This window comes from Bombus pyrosoma, linkage group LG11, assembly GCF_014825855.1.
Source record: "Bombus pyrosoma isolate SC7728 linkage group LG11, ASM1482585v1, whole genome shotgun sequence".
NCBI lineage: Eukaryota > Metazoa > Arthropoda > Insecta > Hymenoptera > Apidae > Bombus > Bombus pyrosoma.
The window spans coordinates 4,123,421-4,150,167 of NC_057780.1; the positions used below are offsets into that span (position 1 = coordinate 4,123,421).

At 36.1% G+C, this 26,747-nt stretch overlaps 1 protein-coding gene across 9 annotated transcripts in view; it reads right to left on the reverse strand.

Moving 5' to 3' along the window:
• LOC122572712 (collagen alpha-1(XVIII) chain) overlaps positions 1-26,747 on the reverse strand; it is a 344,291-nt gene that overhangs the window by 137,099 nt on the left and 180,445 nt on the right. Inside the window, exon 2 of one of the 9 annotated variants that reach the window (XM_043738052.1) lies at positions 20,160-22,373. The exons of the other annotated variants lie outside the window; for them this stretch is intronic. Coding sequence (XP_043593987.1) covers positions 20,160-20,351 — 192 coding nt within the window. The 5' untranslated portion in view covers positions 20,352-22,373. The remainder of the gene's footprint in view (positions 1-20,159; positions 22,374-26,747) is intronic. 9 annotated transcript variants of the gene reach the window in all.

Consider the following 26,747-nt stretch of genomic DNA (forward strand, 5'->3'; position numbering starts at 1 on the left):
GGCATACGAAATGGCGAGGTCGCGAGGAATCGCAGCGCGCATTCTCCTTTCCATTTTGCAATATGCAGTCGCGATGCGCGCTCGATGCGGGCCAACCTTGTTTCGGGCCGCTTCAATTCCGTATTAGAGTGTCCTCGTGGCCGCGCAATATGCCAGATCTTCGTGGGAAAAATTTCACGAGCGGCAGCCAGTGTCTGCGGGCATCCCTAGACCAGAATTTCGTCGAGGAAATTGATACGGAAATTTGCGACCCTCATATCGGACTATTTTCCGCCTCCATTTCCGTGTTTCTTCCGTGCTATCTCTTTTTGGCCTACTGTGCCTGCCACTTTGTCAAAGCAGGATGTCTATCTTTTGGTTTTGAAAAATTCCAGTCTCTCGCGCATGTTTTGAGCCGAACGTAAATCTTCCTGATAGTTTACGAAAGATCTCGTTTCATTTTAGAAATTTCTTCTTTTTCGTTGTTCTATTTTATGATTTTTGATGACGAGCGACGAGGAGAATGCTCTCTGAATGATATTCATGATTCTCGGGAATTTATTGCATTAAACCGCAGATAATACGAATATTTTTGCCCGTTCGAATAGAATTCATTGTTTTCAAGTATTTATTGCGTCACATTGTCGTGTCAATAGTGTGAATACTTTTGTTTTTTTTTTTCAGGGAGGGTGATATATGGGAATTTATTTGTTATTAGTGGAATATGGAATGCATAGAAAATACTAAATATTGAAATAATAAAAATATTAAAATATACATAGGAATAAGCGTAGTGGCACTATTATCGAGTCTGTCACGCACTTATACCACTTGCACAGTCTAAAACTTTCTTACTTTCTTCTTACTTTGTTTCTTGCTCCTCGCGTACTTGGACATTTCTCTTGATGAAAACATAGAAGGAATATTTCTAAGGATGTTCCTTATTTCCAATAGCATTGATTTTCTTGAAACTATAAGAAGTAACAATTGTGTCTATCGATATACATATTTGTGAAAATAGAGGATAATTTAATTTAATATTGCTTCGAACACTGCAGAACATATCGTAGCAAAATTTTTGTGAAAATTTAATGGATATTTATGTTCACTCGCTGATATTATGATATAACGGGAAAATAACACACGGAAAGTTTCTTTATCTTTAAAGCAGAGTAAATTTCATCACGCTAAATAAACATTTTTAGGTATCGGACGAAAAATATTTGAAACAACGGTGACTGGAAATATTGTTATGAAAATGTTACATAAAAATAATAAATGGCGATGTTATGACTTTAATACGACGCTTTGATAAACGAGCAGGCATAATTACGAGTCATGTACTTTCCAGATTAAACATTAAATTCTCGTATTATTGTTTGTTGAATCGTTTAAAAAACGATAAGTGAAACGTGTAAAATGATATTTGCGCAAGAAATGTAAGCGTACTTATCGTAAGATTAAAGCATAAATTTAATGAATTTCGCATGCGAAATATCGCTACGTTACGTTGGAACATACGTTACAACAACTATTTTAACGTACGAAAAAAAGAAAGTGGTGACTACGGTTACGTTTGTTTCCGTGGACACAGTATGAAATCCAGTAACCAGGAAGCGCAACAACGGCAAACAAAAATTTGTAACAATCTGGGCAAACATAATTACTCTAACGAACGAATTTATGTTGCGATGTCTTCTTTTCGCTCGTACATAATGGTGCACCGCGAAAAGGAAACGAAATAATTAACGTTTAATGTAAAAAAAAAAAAAAAAAAAATGGGGGCGACAAATATTAATATCAAGAGAGAAAGAGAGAGAGAGTGGCGGGGAAAGGAACCGAACCGATATCAAACTGTTTGAAGGAATAAAATACTTACAGGCCCTCCTTGGATGTTACGACGCAAAATCTGAATATTTTATAGCTCTGAAAGCATCCTGTTGAGTTCTAGTAACCGTGATACTCAAATCAACTAATAACAAACTTCATCACATATTTCGCATTTAACTATTAGTAGCAAGAGTAGAAATGTACACAGATTAAATTGAAGAAAATTGTGCAATGAAAATTAGAAAATTTCAAGATTTCTAGTGGCAAAGGTGAAAAAATTAAAAAAAAAGAAAAAATAGCAAGGATGAAAAAATATTGTTAAAGATCAGCGAAAATAAAGATTGAAATATTTTATCTTCAAAGCGTTTTCTTCGAAATTTCTTTAACGAAATAACATCAGCTTGACATAGACATCGTTATTCCTAAAGTTTTAGGCTTCAGGGAGAAGGACCCGTGTCAGTATTGTTCATGTTAAGCTTTGGAGCTTAGCAAGCTTTTCTCGTCCTCTGCCAGTTAACTTGGCATGCAAACGCTGACATGTAAGTCTATATGACAAATTTATGTTAGTGAAAAATATAATGCTAAATATATAAAAGAAAACAAAACAGAGAGAGAGAGAGAGAGAGAGAGAGAGAGAGAGAGAGAGAGTTGTAATATAATGTGTGACTGAATTACGCCACTACCATATTATTTTCCTATTTATTCACCAAGTCCTGGAATATATAAGACAATAATAACGCCATCAATATACTGATCGAAGTAGACAGAAAAGTAAATATTTCTTTATCTCAAAGTATATCATTCAGAATATTAAGAAAAAAATAAATAATACCCTTTTGTCGCCATTTAATTAGATCAACAGAGAAACAAAAATTTTCTTCCTTGCTAATACACATTTTAATAAAAATGTATGTAAATATTTCCTTAGCTTTATATTTACATTATCCAATATAGACAAATATTTATTGTATCAATTTCTACTTTCCTTTCCGATGTAAGAGTATCGATTCAGCCATGTTAATCGTTAGGTATCTCTTTCTATATATATCATAATGTAAGAGCAACTGGTCTCCAAACTGAGAACGGCTCTTTATTACGGTGTATCGGGTGATTCTCATTGGCAAGGAGTAAGAGATACGTGGCTGCAAATTGCTTCTTGCAATCGCTGACGCGAGCTAACCTATGCGAAACTAAACTGCAGCACTGCAATTGCGCCAGCTGCTTCTCAGCGGTACAGAAACTCGCCTTGTTATCGGGAACCTCGCCTTGGATACCTTTGCGTGGCCCTTCTTGTCGTTGACGATTTCACGCTTGGACGTGAATTACGGGGCCGTCTTTCAGAGCTCGACGAATCCGGAAACGACATAACGAGAAAATTGATTCTTGAAGGCAGAACGGTGGAAAATCCTCGTTTCCATTATTTCTTGCAGTTCTACTATCGTAGAGTAGAATTTACTATATATGTGATATTTTGCTTTTCTTCGAACAATCCGTCTCATTATATCGCAAACACGAAAGAATTTTAATAAACAGATAGAAAACTTTGAAAAAGGTTAGGGATATCCGAGGATATTCGTCCAACGATACATTTGCAATATCCGATTATTTTTTCATTTCATCGATTAAAATATTTGGGTTAATCCGAATGAGTTAAATATTCACCACGTAAGATATATGTATCTACGTGAATCTTCAACGATGCAGCATTTATTTATTTATCTTTTATCTAAGACGTAAATTACAAAGATTAATGAAAGTTAATAACGAATAAAAATGAATACTGTATTAAAGATTACTCAATAGAAATTTCAATAAAACAATTAATTTCTTCCTTTTAGAAATATTAAAAAAGATATGATATATACACTAGCATAGAAAGAAAATGCAAAATTTTTCAATCAACCGAACACGTTATTAGCGAATAAAAGATACGTTGAGAATGTAATATTGATTTTTACCGTTGAACAAAGATATTTGCAAGAATAGATGGCCGTTCCTATCAAATTTTTATCAAATTCCTTTACCTAAGGAAGCTAAATACTTCAAGATTAATAAAACCATATCATCCTGAATACAACGTCTCCTTAAAATTTGTATTAAACGTATTTAATTCGTAACGCAAGGAAGCACTTGTCCGAGATCATTTCTAGCTATCTGCAAATAAATAATGTTACTTCCACCCGGTTGCTTTTACGTCGAGGGCGTCTCTTACATCGTTGTTAAAGCCGTATCTTCGGAAGCGTAAATGTTGCAGCAAAGCGTTGATGCTTCAAAGTCGAGTTCGTAGCACGAAAAACGCTTTGCATTGCGATTACGGATTCCGAATCGGAAGTACCGAAGCCGGAGGCTAGACGGAAGGGATTATTCCAGCAGTCGCGTTTGCGTCACACGTGTAATTTCACGCCAGAGCTTTAAATTCACAGATTCAAACGACCTCTTACATCTGCTAAATAAAAGAGTTATTCAATGACGGAGATGACACGTCGAAAAGGAAATGAAATTTTAATAACACGATGAAAAGAAGCACTCTCCTTGCTTGTACTTCAGAGTTTCATTCTTTGAAACTTCTTTAAAATTAAATATAGCTCAGGCGTTAAAGATCAAGCAACGAGAAACGCGAATATAATAATTTACATGTCGTTAGAAATTAAGTCGTTATTAGAATTATTGAATTAAATTATTATATCAAAGAAATTTCTATAACATGAAGGAGCTAAGAATTCGAACGGTATAAGTCCAGTCTACTGTTTGCATAAAACGACATGTGTTCTACGTTTATTATTATAAAAATTCGGTATATTTTTCCAAGTCTTGAAAAGGTATCGTGGCCGGAGAATTAAGTTATTTAATTATGGAACTAATGGGGTGATACTTTCAAAAGTTGAAATACGTGGAGAAATTCGAATTCTCAAAGTCTTGATTTCATAGAATTATATATGTTTGAATCTTTAATACAATTTTCAGTGTTTATAGTATCGAGATATGTATAATTCCGTGTGCTAGGCTAGATTAGCCGCGTAGTAGTGACACACGTATGCGAGTATCAGCGCATGGAAGTATGCGTGTGCACAGCGTCTCGAAAAACAAATGAATGCAACTGCTCCGTTGGCGGTGTGATATAGAAGATGGTAAGACAAAGAGAGTGCTGAGACGCGTGCAAATGTATATCGGCGAAGATCCTGCGAATCGTTTATTAAATAAATCTAAAAATATTTTAATATAAATTCCAAGTGTAATCTTAGCGTTCCTTTACTTTTATTTCGGCGATTAAGATTCAAAATTCTCAACATATAGCTTTGTCAAAAATAATATCGATCAAAATATGATTCAACGGATTAGAACGCAAGTGTATAGCTTCCTTTCAATTAAGCAGATTACATTAACTTCTTGTGCAGTTAATTTCATTTTCAACTTTTAATTCGTTCCAAAGTAAGCCCAGACGAGTACTATCGGATTACCTACATACAGAACAAACAAGTAATATAAATACAAAACAAGCAGTTTCATGGCAACAAATTATCTTTGCTCTCTCCCTCTCGTCACGAGACTATAAAACGCGGTAGATTCCGAAACAAAGTAGAAAGAAACCATCTGAATTACGCGAAAAACGATTTTCTACTCTGGAGCGGGGCTTGAAACTAATTGATGAAAATCGTACAGTTCGATTATTCTGGAGAATAAATTTAAATCGTCGTGCACAGCGGTACTCTCGTTCGGTGGTCGAACGACAAAGAACAGTTATACAAACACGATAATCTGGAAGCGTTTTCAAGTTCCAATTTTTCCGGTTCGATCGATACGTGCGGAAACGCGGCTGCTTCGATTTCTCATTTTATCGCGCCACTTGTACGAACATACCCGTTCCTCTGTCGTTCTCCTCCGTTTTTACCTCACTGAACTGATTTACCGGATTTCGATCGCATTTCATGCAATTAGGGTCGTCTCTCGTTATCATCGTTATCATCAACATTTTTTACTTGCAATGGACAACGTATTAAGTGCTTTAGCACAGTGAATTATATCGTTGAAGTTTGTTCCTTCTTTCGAAATGTACACTTTATATATGATGCACAGTTTACGCAGTTTTCGACCTGAACATTTTCTTCTTCAGGAAAAATGAAAGATTTTCTATGAATTTTTATTGAAATTATAATTGCAATCTCGAATAAGAAAATGAAACTATTTGAAGATCATGTAAAAAGGAAGATAGAATTCAGATATATCTAGATTAAATCCTGTTTTCCATAGTGGTTGAATTAAAAAATGTATTAAATGTGAAGAAAACAATAGCTATTGCTGCGATATGTCAATTCCATGCCAAATTGTGACGACTAAATATTTTAAATCGAACGAAGAAAAGTAAAAACAGCACCAAAAGGAGAAACTTGAAGCTACAGTGTTCTGAAATATTTCGAAATGATGTGTTGCAATTTTTTTTCAAATGCACACCTCCACTTAACAATCCGTCCTTATAAAATTTCGAAACTCTGTTAAAAATTTACTCGGAAAAAACGAGGCGAAGAAATATAGAAAATTAGCCTCATTCGCAACGGACTCACGACTACACACACGCTGCTCCACTCTCTCGCCCGAAGTTCTCGCGAAACAGAAAAATCCGAATTCGGTCAGCTGGCGGAGGCCGAGCCGAAGAGAGAAAAACCGTTTGAAATTGAATAGCCGTATGTGGGCCGCATAACCATCCGTTCCTGTCGAAATACCTTTCAGAACGACGCGTCATTCCGTCGAGAGTCGTCCGTGAAATCCAACGACTAGCACCGGCGCGTTTCACAGCTCGAAGTAAGATTCTGTGAAGCACGGTGTGCGCCACGAAACCGTCGATCCCCCGTGGGACGCAGCCTCGATTTTACCACCGAACGCCGCATCAAATATTAGACTGCGAATAGTTGCGATAAGTGGAATGGCTATTGTAGCTGCGAAACACCTGCTCCCTTTCTAAACGAAATTCAGGGATGTTCTTTCTTATTTTTTCTCCTTCTCGAGGAATCGACAACCAAGAAACAAGATACAATGTGGACCACAGTTTTGGCAAGATATATTAATTACGAAACGAAGAATACTTTGTTAATTGCAATAATGTTGATCCTCAGAATTGCCATAACTACGTACGATGATATATTATAATCCGATTAAATCGATGTTAATGAATCTGGTTCCATGAATTTCCAAACCGTATACAACAGTTTCATTGCTTAATAAACTCCTTATCTTCAGATTCTTTGATCTTTGAACTATGAGATGGATCGTATTATCGCTTCTGATATTGATTTTACAAATTAATTATAGTGACGTTTCTAGATAAATATTGAAACTTTTGACATTTCTAACCCTTTGGTATTTTTAAATAGCAAATTTATGTGGTAGATATGATAAATGGTACTATAAGTAAATAATAGAGCAAAGGAATACGAAAACGTAGGAACTCGAGGCGTTTAACTAAAAATCGTACCTGTGAACAGCTGTAAATAAACGTCGAATCGAATTAGAAGAAGAAAAGGAATTTCAAGTTTTCATGAGTTGAATTATTAACTCTTTATCGGAGGTGAACAAATACATTTTTAACGTTCGCTGGTAGGAAGAACGGAACGGTCTTGCTTTCCACTCGAGCGAACCAGGAATATTGTATGCGTTATCGGGCACTGCATATTAGATTCGCGAAACGATTCCAACTAACTTATTCCCGATACGCCGCGTCGTGCGCTAAAAGACGTTCTTTGAAGCGATCGTACTCGAGGCAATATCTCGTATAGAAATGAGATGGAACGAAAATGTTCAGGAAAATTTTTACTCGTTTAATGGCTAACATGGAATAAGAGGGGGATAGAATCAGCTTTCGAGATCTCGAGGAAAATTTATTCATACGCCGATACTAACATTGAATTTACCAGCATTGAAATGTCGTCTTTAAGCGAAAGTTACTGCCAGATATTTTCTCTGTTTTTGGATATTGTTACCCAGCAGTAGGTTCGAGATCCAGCGAAATGCTGGAAACTTATCGTAATGTATCTTTATCGCGTGGTACAGGTTGCTTTGAAATGGAGATGTAAATTTATTCTACGATTATGATACATTTTACCAGAAGTAGAGAAAACGATAAATTTGCAATATTTATCTCCAATCTACTCAGGTCTAACGTAGCTGGCCTCTCTTTCCAAATAAAACAATCTTTCTCTTTTAATGTTATATTTCGCTTAAACACTTCTATATGTATTTAAGACATTTAAAACGCTCAATTTGTATGAGATTATAAAAATGATACAACGAGATATTTACAAAAATGATTGACTACGGAAATACGAAACTTGCATGTCAACTTACTCTGTGTCAGTTACATAACTCGCCTCCTGTAGACGTAACGAAATTGAAATTAATCAATTAATCTGCTAAACAAAATTAAGATTAAAAGCTATAGATATTGTGAAAATGTACAGTCCGTTACCATTACCTGTTCCTGTGCAGTTTCATCTCAAAGCATTTCATAAAGTATCCGTAATTAGCTAGAGATTTTTATTTGGAGCAAGGATTATATCGGCGAAGTTATTAGATCATGACGAGAAAAAAGGCTATACGTTTCGACTGTATTAACTTTTTTTAATTATTTAATATCGATAGCTACCATCCTTTGAAAAGTATCGACCTCTTACTTCGCGTTTCTTCCTAGCTTTTAATCTCTTCCTAACGTATAAAATCGTGCGAAAGTTGCTGGATCCGCGACCGAGCGATACAGATCCGGAAATGGATTTTTCCGACTGTATCCAGAAGCACGATTTGTATTTCGAATTCAGTCACGTCTCTGTAAATTTTAATTCAACTTGATCCGATGCTGTTCATTTAAATTTTCTTAATTCAACTAACTTTAATTTCCCAAGACAACAAGATCATTTTGTGAACTACTCGTCGATCGATTTTCTTTGAAAATTCAAGAGATCGCGATAACCGAATTAAGATTGACAATATGGTTTAGCTGGACGAGCAACATATCGCTGATAGAGATCACGAAAGCTTCTCAATAAGACAGCAAACCTGAATCAATATTTTTAAAGAAACTGTTACGGTTTTTATAGTAATACTTACTATAAACATTATTAAACACGTCAATTATTAAATACGTCATCTACTCTATGAATTTCTTCTGAAATTTTTCTATGGTTCAATTTTCAAATCGAAAACGCCTACAGCTAATTCGTTTGAAAGAATATTTTTCTTTGAACCCATACGACTTCCAGTTTTCGAGATATTCCAAAAAATGGCCAATTGAAAAAGAAAGTATCACGTATTCTTCGAATCTATAAATTCCATTAAACTCTCTCTATATATCGTACGTATTTGTTGCGTTTCTTTGTCGTTAGAGGATAATAAATATTCATCAAAACGTGCCAAGTACGAGCTTCTTTGTATAATAAATGGCGATTATGTATTGTCTAAAAAAAAAGAAAAAACGAATGTACCATAAAATTGACCACGAAAGTAGTACACTGATGAAATATGTATTTCAAGGAAATATTACTCGGCAATAGCGTCATTTGAAAATTTTAGGGGTAAGATATTTAGCGGGTGTGTGTAAGGGACGAATGGAAAGTGGAAAACAAACATTAAAGCCAGCCAGACACGAGTAGAAAAAATATTGGAATGCAGAAAGTAGGTGCATTACCACAGTGCATTCAATACATTATATTAAAATTTACTAAACTTTTCCATATAACCACCATAACAGAATCCTATTTGCATAAGGTTTCTATTTAAAAAAAGCCTCGTTCGTTGATAACATAACTTCTCGAAAATAAAAATATCTAAGAGAGAGTCGGTTTTTAATGGCAATAATAATTCCACCATTGCAGTTTCATAATAACTTCGCAAAATTAACAGTTACATTATGCATAATACAGTAGCAATCTACTTTAATATAACGATATATAAATATATATATATAATAAAATAACATGCCACGTTGTTCACATTTAATACGTACACCACGTTCTATTGTATTAAAATGTACACTGCGTTAAACTTTATAAATACATACACTGCGGACGTTTATGCATATTCACGTTTTTATACGCGCACCAATGAAATAGAATCTGATGGAAAAAGCTTCGTTGGACAACTGTGAAAGATTACCGTAAATAAAGTTGAAGTTGTGACCGATGCAAACAATCTTAAAAAAAAGAAGAAAGAAAATATTGTACTAAAAGATCCATAGCCTGTTTCACCAAGCAACTCCTACCATCGAATGAGTAATAATAAATTGTATAAAAATTCTCAGAATCCCAAACAGTTTCAAAGCACCACTCTCTCTGCGTTTCGCAAGGTATTTCTAACAAACACATCAGCCTGATAATGAGTGATAACGAATGGGTGGTAAACGGGGCCCGCCGGTCAACTATACATCAAAATCGTTACGGATCTCGATACAACTAAAGGCAACAAAGCTGCTCTTCCATTTCATGCTGAATTTCGCAATTCCTTCGAAAAGGGGGAATATGCCGGTAACGCGGTGCTCGCCAAGCACGGGTTAAATCAGGGGAAAGAAGCAAAGATCGGGGTATATTTTATCGGGCTGTCCGTCGCATTCCCCCTAAAGCGATTTAGATTACCTATTCCGGATTTCTGGCGGAGCCAGCATTACTTGAAGCTTTCTTGGTCTACCTGTACGCCCGACCGAAAGCAGATTACCGCTGAAAATGCTTTTTCGTCCCGACCGCGTCAACGGTGGCCAATAAAACTTGCAACCAGCCCCTACCACCAGCAACAAAACGAGCGACGACTAGAGAGAAAAGAAACGATGGAAAAAGAAGGAGCGAAAGGAGGTCAATGAAGGATGCAAGAACGTCGACAAGGATGATTAGCGAGGTAGGACAAGTATTATAGCTCCGAAAGTTATTTAGCATGGCGTAGCGAAAGACGAAGTCTCCTACAAGCGATTACTACGTAAGGTTTGCAACTGCAAGTTTGAAGTTATCTTATAAAGTAAAGCTACGTAAAATATCGGCGTATTATTTAATCCAAGAACATAAACATTCTCAATATTCGTTTAGTATAAACATTCGTAGAATTCACGATTTTCTATGCATCTTTAGTTTTGTGATACGATCTGGTAGGACTTTATCGTCGGTATAAAATTGTTTCAAAATGTAATCTTTCAAAATTTCAATAAAAGTCTTGGATTAGCTGCGAGAGAAATCCATGCTATGAAGAATTTGGTCTACGTACCAGTTCCTTTGAATAAAATAGCTTTTTGTCGTGCTGCTAAAGGTCGTCCGTAATATGGAACGCGTTAAACGAGAGGATCAATTTTGGTAACGAGCGAAATTATTGATTCCTGAGACCCGACTAATGAGGCGAAATGTCACTTGAATAGCTTGGAATGTTTAAATTTGACTTTACTTAAGAACTCGATCGAATCGTAGATTTATTTTTATAAAAAGACAGTATAGACGAAAATGTGCAAAAATGTTAATATGTAATTAATTATCCGTTTCTCTTACACGAGTAAGAATTTCAAGTATGCACAGCTGAGAATTAGAAATACAAATTTCATCACGATGTCCAACGCTCGAAATAAATGATTTTATTCCGATATCTTCGTAGTCGATAGATGCACGACATGAGAATTTCTAAGAAAATTCGCGTAAAGTGTGGAAACAGTAAAATGAAAACAATAATTTCATTGCATACTGAAAAATATATAAATAAGTATTGAGAGATATAATGAGATTACAAGGTTAAAAAAAAATAGGAGGAGCAAATAAAAATTGTAGATCGAATTGGATAATAAAATCGAATTACAGCGTTGAAACATACGTATTCGTTTATATTCCTTGCACGCATCTATCGGTTTTATATTTCCTTTTTTATTATTTACGACGATAACCTATAATTTTAGAAAAAGTTCCGTTTCATATGGCTATTCCATCTTCGACGCACAGATTTTCATAAAATTATTGAGTTTTAATATCGATTAATTGTATATTAAGTAATAAACAATTCATTTCACGCTGCGTACAGAAGACCTATGAATAATGTATTTTACATTTGTTTCTATAATTTAAGCGCCCAACGAAGTCAACCTTCCCAAACGAATAACAATTTATCATAATAACGATATAAATTTGTTATCCTGTTTGAAGAGTTTGCGGCAAATAGGATTATTTATTTCGAACAATGCAGGTGAATATTTGTTACAATTGGCGCTGATAATTAAGCACGGCCATAAATAACTCTGAACATTTCACAATCATCCCAATCTCATTTTATAGGATTCCCTTTTTTTTTCCAATTTCAATTACTTATTTTTATCATTTTAACATTCTATCTGATACAACGATTGAAACGATATCGATCTATCCAAAAACCATCGTCCCCCAAATCAAAGTTCCATCGATCACGAAAACACGCCACGACAAGAATTCGATATTAAAAATTTTCATCAAAAACCTTTTGAAATTTCTCTATTTACCCTTGGTTCTTTACATTCGCGAATCGTCTGTCTTTCAAAGCCTCGATACACCAACCTGCGCTACATAAATCGGAATAATTCAAATAACCATCGACACTCGATAATCGAAAGTCCATTTCCAATTACTGTTGGCGCCGAATTCTACGGCCGGTTGAAACTGAAAATTCTTTGCACATTGCGCGCAAACCACGGATTCCAGAGGCGAGGGAAACCAAAAGGGTCAGCGTAGCAAACATTTATCTGGGTCAGCCAAACTAGCAACTCGAACAAGGAAAGCCGCAGGGTTGCATCGAACGAAAATTCCACCGGTTCCTGACAAGACGAGAAAACCGTTCTGAAGAGGGGTCGCGCTCGTAAAATGGGGACATATCATCTTGCTATCCGTACGTTCGCTAAAACGATTTGCATTATCCTATTCCGACCTTTCCGTGGAATTTTTGTCGAGGACAATTTCTTCCGATCGTGTTCTACATTTACCAATGACGCATTAGCCATTATAGGAATAAGACGAAGGCAAAAAGATTTATTATCCAGCTTTTATTATGAGTAATACGTGCCACTCTCGACGTTTTGCGTACGAATATATTCTTTTTATACCCTATTCTGTGATATATGACATTTTTCTCTTTTTCGTACTCGGCCATTTTTAAACTTTCTCTTTTTAGTTCCTTTTTTCAAGAGTATCCTGGCGTTAAGATGACAATGACGAAACTTTATGATTGATACGTGTCAGGATTATGCGTATGAAAATGTGAGGCGAAGTTTGTAGTAAATATAGATATATACGGTAGATTGTTATAAAACGCGTGAGGTACGAGAATATTTATAGACGTCAAAACGATGTGAAAAGTTTCTGTAGAAAAATGTCGTTTGAGGCTTATCTCTCAAAATAGAAGCGATAATATTTTATGTCGGAAATATACTGGTATCGATGAATCAACTGATGAATCTTTCTGTCTATCTCACTCACTTCATGTTTCCCACGTTAAGATCGACGAAACGAAATAAATGGCACAAAATGTGGATAGAATTTCGGCTGTAAAAGAAAATTCTATAAAATATACCTCGAGTATTATGCGAGAATAAATGTCTCCCTCTATGCATTCATTTTTTACTTTGATTTCTTATGTACATTTTCATGTGTCGATACCTTTTATTCCTTAAAAGAGTATGCCACCGAATGAAGGAATTTGTCAATGTCTTCGTGAAAACCTTCGGAAGCTTAAATTAGAAACCGTAACGCGATGCAATGCAAATAATATCAAACGAGTATATTTTGAGTTAACAAAATACCACTTGTTCCATTTTACTCTTTTCTGTCCAGAGGATTTCCCGATAGATATAACTGTTCAAAGTGAATTTGTTCGAAATGCTGCAACTTGCAAAGTTTCTTTTACCAGATTATAGCCTATAAAATAAAAATTCATACTTTTCTGATAGGTGGCCTGTAGTTAAACGTTAAGTAATGTAAGCTAAGCTTTTGCAGTCACTCACGGCAGCTACGACGCAACGATATCATTTGTGAGTCAAATACGGTTATGCTCGTATCGATACTCGTACACCTCCGTTTTCCGCGCAAAGCACAAAGCTACTCGTAAACATTTAACATAAATTTCGTAACGTATCATTAAGGCATCCACGCGAACGTGAACGCCCAAGCTAGGCACTTGGGTAAGTTCGCCTCGATACGGCGGGAATTTCAGATCCAGGAAATATTTCTGAAGCATGCGCGAGCATTTATCACGCGAGCAAACCCTTCGAGACGATTGTACCGCATTCTCCGCAGGAAATTTGATGGGAAGATACCGCGGAGAAGGTATACAAAAGGAAAACGCGGCTCAGTCTCGACGACCGTGCACTTCATGACCCACTGTACATTTTATTTACTGCTCTTTATCGTATCTCCATCTCGGCCCCTATTTCTAGTCGTTTCTTTTTGTTTCCTGATGATATCACACCGTACCACAGAATTGAAATATAGGAAATCAAACGTGTATTTGGTGTCATAAAATTTGATGAAAATCATTCGGCAGTGAGCCAATTTGAACAAATTCTATTCTTCTCGTTTTTCATTCTCGTTTGGTTTCAAGCGAAGGAAGGAATTTTAACGTCTTAAAAAGATCCTTCACATAACATTGAAACGAGAAATCATACGCATTAATAATAATTCTTCCTTACGTTTCTCAGACACGAGGAAAATCTTATTTTTATCGGAAACGTTTAAGAAGATGTAGGAAAATTAATTCGTTCTTTGCGGATTCGATTTTCGTTACGTATAACGAAACGATTTTTTAATTTTTAAATGTCAAATAAGATGTATTTCATGCCGTTTAAATTATTCCGCTCATCCCTCATTTTCTAAAAATTGCAAAAGATTGTTCTCTTACAAAGAAGTTCGAACAACGGGAGAGTCAATAAGCCGATGAACGACGACGTAAGTAAGAGAATTATTAATCGACAAGATGCAAATTTAAGAAAGTTCGATTCGTAACACTCGTTTAACAGGCAATGGGCGTGTAGCTTGTTCGATAAATCGAAAATCAATGTACTTCTTTCCCGCAGAAAATAAATTCAATTGTTAAATCCTTTTTCTCGTTAAGGATTAAAAGGAAGAAATTACCGTTGGACGAGAAAAAACGGTATTTCATTTTTTCCCACCAGTGATTTTCCATCGACGGTATAGTTGTCTAATTACAATCGGAAAACGGTCGCAACGATTCTATATTGGACCTCGATGCAATATCGGACATAAATGAACATTATAATTAGCGCATTGCGTCAAAAAATTAAATCTATCATTGTACGTGCAACGCACACATTGTTGGGAATGAGGTAATTGAAATAGGAAATCGCTGAGGGAGGAAGATTTAAATCTCTTGTTTAATTGAACTCATTTTGATCGCGGAGCAATTTTGAGCTCGCATTTATTTCGTAAATTGCCCCCGACGTTGCGGTTATATTTTCGAATAAATCTGAGGAATCATTAATATCCATTCATTCGAGTTTCTCCAACTTTATATAATATTTTATGTACCTGACGGGACTTCAAGAAAACAAAAAACAGAAAAGAAAAGAAAGAAGAAAGAGGAGAAAAAGATATCGATCGAGCAAATTTTTATCAAATGGAATTAAATTTTCGAGAATAGAAGTAAAAAGACCGATGTAAGAAGCTTCGGAAAATGTCTATAAGTAAACCTTGCAAATTTTATGACACTATAATATAGATATATTATGTAATAAATAATGTAATAACGTAATAAGTAAGGTAATGTATATAATGCGATATTATATAGTAAATATTGGATATTAAATCTATTAACGGCATCGAAACAATTCCTTTATTATTATTTTTTTATAACGTTATACAAGTACCTATTATCGTATAAAAATATCGCGAATAAATGTTTTTCGATAATTTAAAAAAATTGCATCGTAGTAGGTCGTTCTACTTCAAAGAAACTGTTCGTGGCAAGTGATTCGATTCTGTTTGAAAATAATTGTGGAATTCGTTCAATGATGTCGACACTGAATCTCGGCTTACAAGAAATGGCGACTGCGATTCATTAACTTGTTACAAAGCAGCGACGACCGTGGTAACGAAGTTTAGCTCATTTAATTTCCTCCCCCATAATTGCTTCTGCAGACATTGGTTCTCTTACTTTCGAATATCGGGGCTTACTTTCAAATTAATGTTATTTGTGCTCTCGTCGACTTATTCTACAACTTCTTAGGACAAATTAATTTAAACGGCAATGATGGTTTCTTAATTGCTAACTGTAGTTCTCTGTGTTACGTTAGCGAAGCTGCAAGTTAAACCGTAAACTGAAACGATGTCGAAGAACCTTTTACGTAGAAGTTCATTTTTCCATTTATAAATGCAACGTCGAACAGCGTTGGATATTTTAAAAAGAGTTAGGTGAACGTATGACATTTAAAATATAATTTGCCATTTGTTGCGTGCTTTTGTGAAATTACACGTACTTTTTGGAAATTCCTTTGAAATATATTTTGCAGAACGAATCTGTTTGAATTAATTATTGCAAAGACTACGCATTCTTCCAGTGTGAACCGACAGTGTATTACAAAAAGGCACGGTAGTCCGAGTAAAGGTTCTTGACTCCTTTTAACTTTCATCGATTCGGTTCTGTCATCAATCATGGACGTCACACGTATTCCCATACGTAAAAGTTATAAAAGCAAACATACGTCCTGACAACCCATTGTGTTCCTCGTTAAGCATAAAAATTGAGAAATATCACGTGAATGACGTTAATCAAGATAGTTGTAATAACTGCGGCTGGAAAGAAAGCACGAAACGCGGACGCAAGTTAACGCAGAGACGCGTAATTTCGCTGAGAATTAATCGAAATAAATCATGGAAAATTTATTCGTGCGATACAAGGGTGCAGGATCGTTCGTTATACCGTCTTTTCAACATTCCGATTAATGTCTTTTGCTCGTACTATTAATATGCGTCTACGAATTCATATGAATAGTCAAAATGTGAATCGGATTTTAATTAATGTTTTAAATTAACATTGGTACTTTCAAGGTTAAAATAACACAACTTTCTTTCACAATATTTTGCCCGAGTTATACAGTATCCTGCTGTACTTAAATTCTACGTCGAAGTAATATTTTATAGTAATCTATACAACAATAAAGCTATATTTTGTATAATATCTTTACTTGTGACTAAAAATTATAGAATAAGGGATTATAATAAATTTAGTATAATTATATTAAAAGTATCGCACAAAAGAATCGCCCGTATCACTTAGCATCCTTCAAACATCAGCGTAAAAAAAAATATGAAACTATAAATATTGAAATATCATGAAAACTATGTAAACGAAAATGTATACTGTGTGATAAACAAAAAAAAAAAAAATAAAAAATATTTACGTTTCTACTTATTTGCAGATAAAGCATTTACTCAAAATACATGAAAGTACTGCTTTGGGTTATCGGCTTTATGTTTATTCGATTTTTTCGATTTAATCGATGTTTTGAAAAAGGATTTGTATTTAAATATTGAAAGATCTGTTTACTATGCAAAAGTAATTACATGCACCGAATACTACGTATCTATAAATTTAACTTCGTAGCTTTGATTTTATTTAAAAAAAAAAAAAAAAAAAAACAAATCCACAACCATGGAACAAATATGAAGCTTATTTTCTATTTAATCATCTCTATCGAAACTCTGTGCTATTTTATTTTTCATAAAATCATCTCTTGCTCGTTGTTAGAAATGAACGTTAATTTCGAACGATCGATTCTAATTACGTTAAGAAGAAAACCAAAGAAGAGGGAATTTCGATATCGCAGAACTTGACAAAAATTGCAAAAATTTACTCTATACTCGCATAACCCTCGTATTCAAATAAACGATTCATTCGTTAGACGAGTTACGCAAGATCGGCGTGTTGGAAATCAATCAGGAATCATTACCAATACTCGATACTAATTTATCTCTTATTGCGTATTCTTTTCTCATACAAGAGTGATTCTTCTTTGGTATTTATCGTAACTTCGTTAACTCTACGATCCAATTCATCGCATAGATAGCATATATATAAAAGTGTATTACGTACATTATCCAACTCACCATAAAAACGGTGCGAACCAAAGCGCATCTTGGATGTAACTCTAAGCCACTTTCTGCACCCTTCCATCAAAACTAATTTCCAATATTCGTTGCTCGACTCGGCACGAGTCAGCGCGCCGTCGCTCTACGTTTCGCGTGGAGAAGCTTCCGGGAACGTGGTCCATGAGCGTGAAGGATCAGGTCGCAGTTCGCGTGCTGATCGAAAAATAATGCTGTTTCGCGACAACGGTATTACCCTACCGGTGGTCTTCGCCGTGATGCGATTACAAAGTTGCCAGGCGTCGTTCGTAGTTTACATCGAACGTTATTAATATGCATGAGCGAATCTTACGAGCCGTGTCTCGTGTAACCACCACGGAGATTTACGCGGACGTGGAATGTGTCGCGAGTCTCGTAGACACGCGGACGTTTCCACCGCGTTCGAGAACGAATTTTCCCGCGTTTTCCTGATTTTCCTTCGTTTCATAGGAATATCGGTATTCCTTGGATGGAGCCGTAGTTGGAATTCCAACATGCCCCATAGTGATAAATAATACTGCTGGCAACCTCTCGGTGTTTTATGTATTCGAATGCCGATGGCCGACGGCCATTTGTAAGCGCCACCGCGAGACGTTCGCCGGTATAGAACCAACTTCCACGTTTACTCGATCGATCGGCTCTTGATTAATTTTTCGAATTACTACGGCTACGTTGAGCCAGCCCGTTCTTTATTCACATTAGACGGATCGATCTTGCGGTGGATTATTTATGAGGATTATTTACGTGTCTTTCATTTATAAAAAATCGCCATTGCGATCATCAATGCTACGACTATCAATTAGTTTCAATCCACGAGTGAAAAAATTAAGAGAATACGACAGACTGTGTTTGTTAAAAAAATTCATTAATTTAAAATATTAAAAGTAAAAAGATAGAAGTAAGACATGAAACTAAGCGTATATTATTGTATTATGCATTGCTAGTTATATATATATAACATCAAGTTAGGAATTCCTGCTTAAACTGCGGTAAAAAAATTAGAAAAAGTATTCGCTTTGGCCCGATTCCTCCGGAGAATCTCATAAAACTTTGTTCTTGTCGAAAATCCTCAACTTCGTTGTAACGTCTGCGAGCGTAACAAGACCATGAAGGAACGCATTAACGATTACGTAGGTGATGCAACTTTAACTGGATTGTACATGGTCGAATTGCACGATGCGCCTTGCATCAGGCTAAAACGGCAGAGATCGGATTAGGAATCAAGCGGAGCGGAGAAGCTGCACCGCTATAATTTCATTAAGATATAAATTTCCGGAATTTTTCAGCGAAAAAGATTAACAACGTACAGCGATGGATCGCTCAAGTATCACGAGAAATGAGCCTCGTGATACGTGGGCATCACTGAAAATAATAAATTTAATTGGGGTCTGTGGAAACGTTCATCTCTTTAAGTAAATCTAGTTTAGATTATTTGTCTTTGATTATTTGTTTCTTACGTAAGTTTCAAGAGTAACCATCTCCTTTTTGAATAGCTTTTTCTTTCGTATCATTGATACAAAATGAAAGTTAAATGCAGTAAAATACAAAAAGAGTAAAATAGAAATTAATTAAAAATATTCAATGTGTTCATTTAATATCTTTTTACATGCCATATATTATAATTCCAGTACATCATTCGGTACGATTAATTAGTTAACGAATTATTAACGATAATAGAAAACTACAAACGGAAATGAAATTATAAACGAAATGACGGTGATTTATTTATTTTAATGAAGAGATATCGAATTTCATAAACATGCATCTATAATTAACATTGAAATTAATATTTATAAAATTGAAATGCTTTATTGTATTTCATATCATACCCAGCAGCCGTCTTCATACTTTTACCACTCTGTTATCTACGTTAGAAAATCGATCTTCGAATACACTTTACTTCACAGAGCTATTCAAACGATTTAAAAGCATAGATTCCCGCAAAGATTCGAAGATATTGCTCTTAAAATTTCAAATTTCGTCTAAATATATCTTAATTAATTTTTCCTACCTGTATCACGGCGTAAGAAATATACATTTTCCTTAATTATACACGTGCTCGCGATGTATTATAAAATTGATAACGAAACTCGCATATCATTGATACTGTGAATCGGCAAATGTCACCACATCGATAAATATCGTTCAATAATCGCTAATAAACCAATGATATCGACCTACCGTAAAAAATGCGCGAGAATTCAGCGCAGGGCACGTGGCCGCCACGAAAAGGAAGTTTCTACTCACATGTTTAGTGGCGGTGTAGCCGGTGATCTGTTGAAGCTTGCTGCTGACCATCTTCGTCCCCGGTTTCGTCGGTTTCTCGCTCTTGTGCCATATACCGATCACACCCGTGATTATCAACGCCACCAGCGTAATGATACCGATCAATAACGACAGAGTCACGATTTTGCTACGGGGCGATATTACCATTGCCATTTTTCCTCGTATTTCGGACTGTCTCCCCTTCCTTTGGGTAACTTACTTGTTCACCAACACCGAATCGGTTAATCCGAATATCTCAACGAACAGTTTCCAACCAGTCTAACCAGATGGAAAACGATCAATCAATTAATAACTTCGATTAACATCAATATATCATTTATGTATACATATATATCTAGGTATATGAATATATATATCTCTCTCTTTGTTTCTTCTTTTAGGGGAATAGGAGCGGGGACTAACTAGAATATTCCTCTCTCATACGGTCATACATCAGTGCCGACAACGATTTTCAACTAAGGCTGCCGCTGTTATTATAACTTTATCACGTCCTCGTACTCGAATATCGACGACGTGTCAGCCGAGTCCTCGTGGACCCTCCTTAAAGTCATCTGGCAGAATGTGACTCGTTCTCCCGGCTCGATTTTCCAAGATCGATCGTACGATCTTCCACAGCCTCGCCTCTAACCACCACCATCAATGCTTCGAGGTTTTCTCTCGGACCGCTGTTTCAGATTTCTTTCTCTTTCTTTCAGAGATCCCGTTCGCCGTTCGATTCGATGTTCCTTCGATTCAGCTTCCGCTCCAAGAATTCTCTTTGGAAACCTCGCTCGAAGAGGATGAAGAAGAGGACTCCGTTTGCCTCGTTGCGTTTGGTCGGTCCTATGTTTAGCAGGAACTCGTCAGTCCTCCGTCCACGTCTCGCACTTTCCGAGCTTGACTCAACTTTCCCCAACGTACTATCTCGATCGCTTGTCACACGTCCGGTTTCGCTTTCGGAAATTTCGCGGCGAATTACGGAAATTTCTCCGGGATATATCGCTCACCGCGGATACCACGATTCCACTACGGTCCAGCCCTCCACGGAGTTGGAAGAGGTCAACAAGTTTAACACGCTTTCGAGAACTTGGTCGACGAGGGATTCGCTCTTCTTCGAATTCCTTAACGTCGTCCTTCGTAACCCCGCTCCTTCGTAATTTCGTCGAGCACTATACCTCGTACGATACACCCGGTATACACTCGCGACGGCCGATGGTTACGCATTAAAGCGATCCTCTTCGTACCGGTCAATCTATCCGATAATCTTGCGACGACTCTTTTCCGTAACTTCCGTGTACGTTTCAGTTTCTGATCGTTCTTCTAATTTTTCGTCACGAGGAAGATTCTTAATACTGATCCGAGTGTGACAATTGAAACTTCTTTTTCTTACTTCTTTTCTTTGCGACTTCAACTCGTTAAACTAGCTTCGCCCAACCTTCTTCCGAGGAAACGCTTCTATACGCGTGCACGATACCGAGACGCGTCAGACATTTTTTCAATTCCATAAATTTCCCTCCCGTGACGAGAAAGCCTTACGAAGAAACAGGTTTCCCGACGCACGAAACTCCAACAACCTTCTTATAGACTCAATAAACAAAACCCTACCCCTCCACATCGGTTTTCCTCTGTCCCGGAGCAACCTCTCTCGGAAACAGCCGTGTTCTCCGAGCACTTGAGGCTCGAGCGATCACAAGAGCAGACACAGAGTTTCCCGCTCCGAGTATCAACGTGCTCTTTTTTTTTTCTTTCGCCTTTTCTATCCTACGTCGAATTCGCATTCATTCCGACGCGAAGGGAGAAACGTCCGATGGCGTTCTACCGTGGCTCCTAGCGAAACACGATGCACACTTGCGCGGTTCAACAAGTTTAACGGTCGCGAGGGGTCAACAACAACGAGTTCCGATAAATTCGTCTGAATAATCAACAATAAACTTCTCCGGGGAATTGTTTCAGCAACGAGATACACCGGAGAATACCTTCTATATTACACGGTTGGCCTCGGTCGTTCGAGGATTCGTTTAACGAGACCTCCGGAAACGAGAAGCCTCGGAAGACTCTCTTCAACGATCTTCGATCCCTCGTTCGTGTTCCCACTCCTCGTCGTCCTCGTTTCACCGTGGCCTTTCAGACCTGCCTCTCTTGGACTGCACCGCCGTTGATTCAGGCGGCCTCTAATCGCCGTGGAAAGTCACTTTCCTAGATGTTATGAAAACAACCAGACGTCACGAATTTTCCGACTGTAGAGTTAATAGGGATTCGAGAGACCTTTCGATGCAGCTTCAAAGACACGTCTCGGTGGATTGTTGCGACAGAATAGGACCATTCGATGAATCGAGAGCTACGTGAGCGAAGGATTTACGACATTTCGAGAAGTTTTGTCAGCGTGGAAAATTGTGGTCGGATTGGTGGATGTTTGCGGTGAATGTTTGACACAGAATTAATGCTTCCAGCGGTAAATATTCGAGACGCGAACATTTCCTATAGAGTATGCTTGGCAATGATTATCATTATCGATCGTCGTTGTACACAATGTTTTGTACACGATGCAAAATACCAATTTGATATTATGTATACAGTTGGGGATAAAAGAAGGTTATAAAACTGACATACGAGGATTTTGGTATCAGAAACTTTTGTGCTAGATATTTTTTAATACGTTGGCAACGATACGTCGTTCTTTATGTCGCTCAGTTTTGAAACTTTCTATGGTCATTAAGTTACTCGTTTGATTGTCCACTTTGTGAAAGTTATGCAAACGCAGGAAGGATGTTAATTGTAAACAAATTCTAGAGATTTTTAATTGAAAGTTAGACCATCCCTAACTTTAATAAACGTAACGAAGTTAATTTTCAATTTGTGTATCGAAAGTTCGACGGCTACTACGGCCAGAATATAATGAGACGATATAATTTGGTAAATTGCTTGTTCTTTACAGAAGTTCGCCATCGACGTAAACTGTCCTAGAATGAGAATTTAATTGCTCGAAGAATCGCTATTCTCTTTACTAATTAATCAACATTGTGGTCTTAGCGAATAAAATTGATAACTTGCCAAGTGCATTCGCTAATAGGGATATACTTCGAGGCGTTAATGAAGATAAATCTTCTTTAAAGAAAGTTTTTTAATAATCCTTCCATTTTTTATCTACTTACAGAAAAATGTATCCTCCGTTTGCAAAAGTTATATTTCTGACAAATTACATCTTCCTTTTCGGACATGCCACAGTCTTCGAATTTTGACTGGCCAATCTCGCTGTTATTTCGATAGATAAAGAGACTCGATATTTCTGAGTAAAAGAAAACTCTAGCGTATAAAGTCGAAGCTTTATAATTCTTTCATTTTTGCTCTCGAACTTACAAATATTCTAGACAAATTCATATATTTTCCATCTGAAAATGGTAGAAAAAAAATTCGAGTTCCTTGTATACGCATTTATAAGTTTCTACGACACGAGTCACAAATAAATCTCTACATCCTTCGCTTCTTCGTCTACGGAAGGGTATGTAAAACTTCTGAGTACAATTTTCCAATATTCCACCTAAAAGTTTCTTTCGTTCGAATGTCCTTAGCTTCGAAAGTATTAGATTGATCCGAGAATTGTATAGATCATATAACGTGGTTCTATAAATCATATAATTTGGCTCTACAAATCCCAGGTAGCTTAGATATATGTACGTTATAACTATCGAAATATAAGATGTAACAAGACGTTATAATGTTGCTGGAAATATTAGTTCGCCGTCGAGAATTTGATCCGTAAATCCGTGGACAAACTGCATCTTATTGGACGAGATTCAGTTATAAAAATGTGCGATAGTAGCAGCTTTCACAGTCTTTTGGTAGACCTTGGCAAAACTTTTTCACGGGAATAAATACGATATTGAAAACTTTGGTTGTAAAGAAAAGATATTTTATAGAGGAATATAAAGGAAGAATTCCTTATTCTTTATTGTTAATAATAAAATATTTATAAGATACCTATAAGATCGTAAGGTAAAAAGAAGAAGAATATTTTCTATCAGAATGTTTAGCTGTAAGAATATTTTAATAATTCTCACGAACAATTCTCTGAGATATCTCCAAGATTGAAAAACAAAAATCGTCTTCTTAAATCGTTTACGATTAACAGTTCGCTCCGTCAAATCGAAGAAAACGCCATTCGGTTAGTAGAACGTCCTTTGCGCGTTGAAAATTGCAGGGCGCGAAACATCACGAACTAAACGCGAATTAGCGGCATGGAATCACGGCGGGACGTGTTGGATCTTAAACACTGGGATCAATTTTCCCGGGTGTTATCACGGTCACACGGTAACAGCATTTTCATTCGACGAACCTCGTCCGTTAGGAGGGAACGCTATTTTCATTTTACACGGTAAAATGCACGGGCGAACGCGGTCGCGAATGTTAATGCGGCCGGTATCGAAGGACGTAATGAAAATGAGGAACGCATTAGGCTATTTGGACCAGGTTGAATTTCGACCACGCTGATTCGTCCCTGCGTCGTAAATTCATGAGAATTACGTGTAAATAATGTATAAAGTGCACGTTAATTTAATCGTTGAATAATTTGTTAAATAATCATGAATAAACAGTGGAAGAATATTTGAGACATTCGGAGAAAAACCTCGAATTATTGTTATTTGAGGATATGTATTTTAGATGCACACTGTATGCCATTTTACATATAATATAATAAAATTATGGGTAGAAGCATCCGCAATGATTTTAATTCTGAATGATCAATTTCCAGAGTTTGTATATCTATAGTGATTTTATTGGCATGTTTAATTGATTTTTCTTTTAGAAATAAACTACGATTTACGTGATACGACTACTCAGTAACGTCAAATACTAAATGTTGTTCAATTGCTATATTGATAATAACAACTTTTTAATCGAATTTTGTGTTACTTCATTATTATCATTCTTTTAGCAAATTCAGCATTGTAAAACACTTTTCCATATTCGTTACCATTTCTCATATTCACTGGTAGATGACAAGAAGACATGAAACGCGTCGTGTCTAAACACGATTGATATTCAGATTTAATGCTTTATGTTTTAAAAATATTTCGATAGCTTCCAACATTATCCATAAAACTCTTAATCTGTTCGAAACTATATTTCCTATAATATCTATCGTCGATTAAATCAATTGTAGATGCCCGTATGGAATTTACATAACAGGACAAGAGCGTCCTATTAAATTACATTAAATTCCATTGCACTTGATGATACTTATTAAATATCATTTAATTTTCCGTCTTAATTTAACGTTCTTCTTCGTAGGTTAACGTAATTGAGATATTATCACGTTCATAAAAAGCTATATTCATTTTTCATTACACTTTATGTTTTTCATATGTAATTTTTTTTTAAATTAAATAATAATTATTATTACTAATATTTGCAATACTTAGAAAAATGTCCCGATTTTAACATTCTATTCCATTCGATTCTATTCTCAACAATAACCGGACAATTTCTGCACACAAATCACCTCGTAAATCCGCAAATTACTACACGATCTGATCACGAGCTGAAAATCTGAAACGGAAGTGTCGTCAAAGCAGAAGCTGAATCAAAGAGGAACACGAAGGTGATTCGTTTACCGCGACCATATCGGTTCACCGTCATTCAACATTGGAAAGCCACCGGAAGGCTGGCTGGATAGCGCGTGACGCTTCTTCTCACAGTTTCAGAATAGTCGTGATTCATGGAACGAATATTATTAATTCAAACTATTATATAATCGCCTGCAATTCAGTGCTGAAGTTCTCATCGTTGTTGATTCGATATTCGAGAATATACATAATTTAGAGATATTTAAATTGCTATTCGAATTATACTAACAAATGTTACCTAGAAGAAGAAGAAGAAGAATCATTAGACTAGGATGTTCGTTGCAAAGTTCATATTTTGACGAATATAGCGAACAAATAGAACTTGGTTAAAAAGTTGTTTCGTCTAATAAATATTGTAAAGAATATTCAGATATCAAGTGTATTTTCTAGCCAAGTAATTGAATTATAAAATCTTCATTTATTTTATTAATTTAAAATAAAGATTTTTAAGCGTCGTTATGCTTATCGATCCAACAGTGGCTGATATTTGAAAATTGGGACTAAAATTTCCGACACAATTTACGCAATTCGTTATTTTCTCTTACAGAGTCTTACCAGCTTTTCGCAAAAACTTTTTTAATTACGATTATCTATACATGTTGAATATAGAATATTTAGGTACACGTTACGGACGATTCTAGCCCTAAGACGAGCGATTAATGCATTGGATCGCGGATTTTTGTGTTAACGTTCGCATATTTTCGACAGCTTCTATGAAAAGGAATTCAAACAGAGATTTTGCGCTGAAATTCGAGGAAAAATTCCGCGGAAATTTGGTCGTATCAGGTGTAATTCACTTTGGAACCGTTATGCCGCAAATAATGAAGAGAGGGAAAATTGTCACGTCCGTGCATTTTTTCCCCCAATTTTGGTCACGATAATTGAGTTTCTGTTGCAATGTTTTAGATCGAAAAATGTGTTCGTGCCTCTATTCTGTCGAAACTTC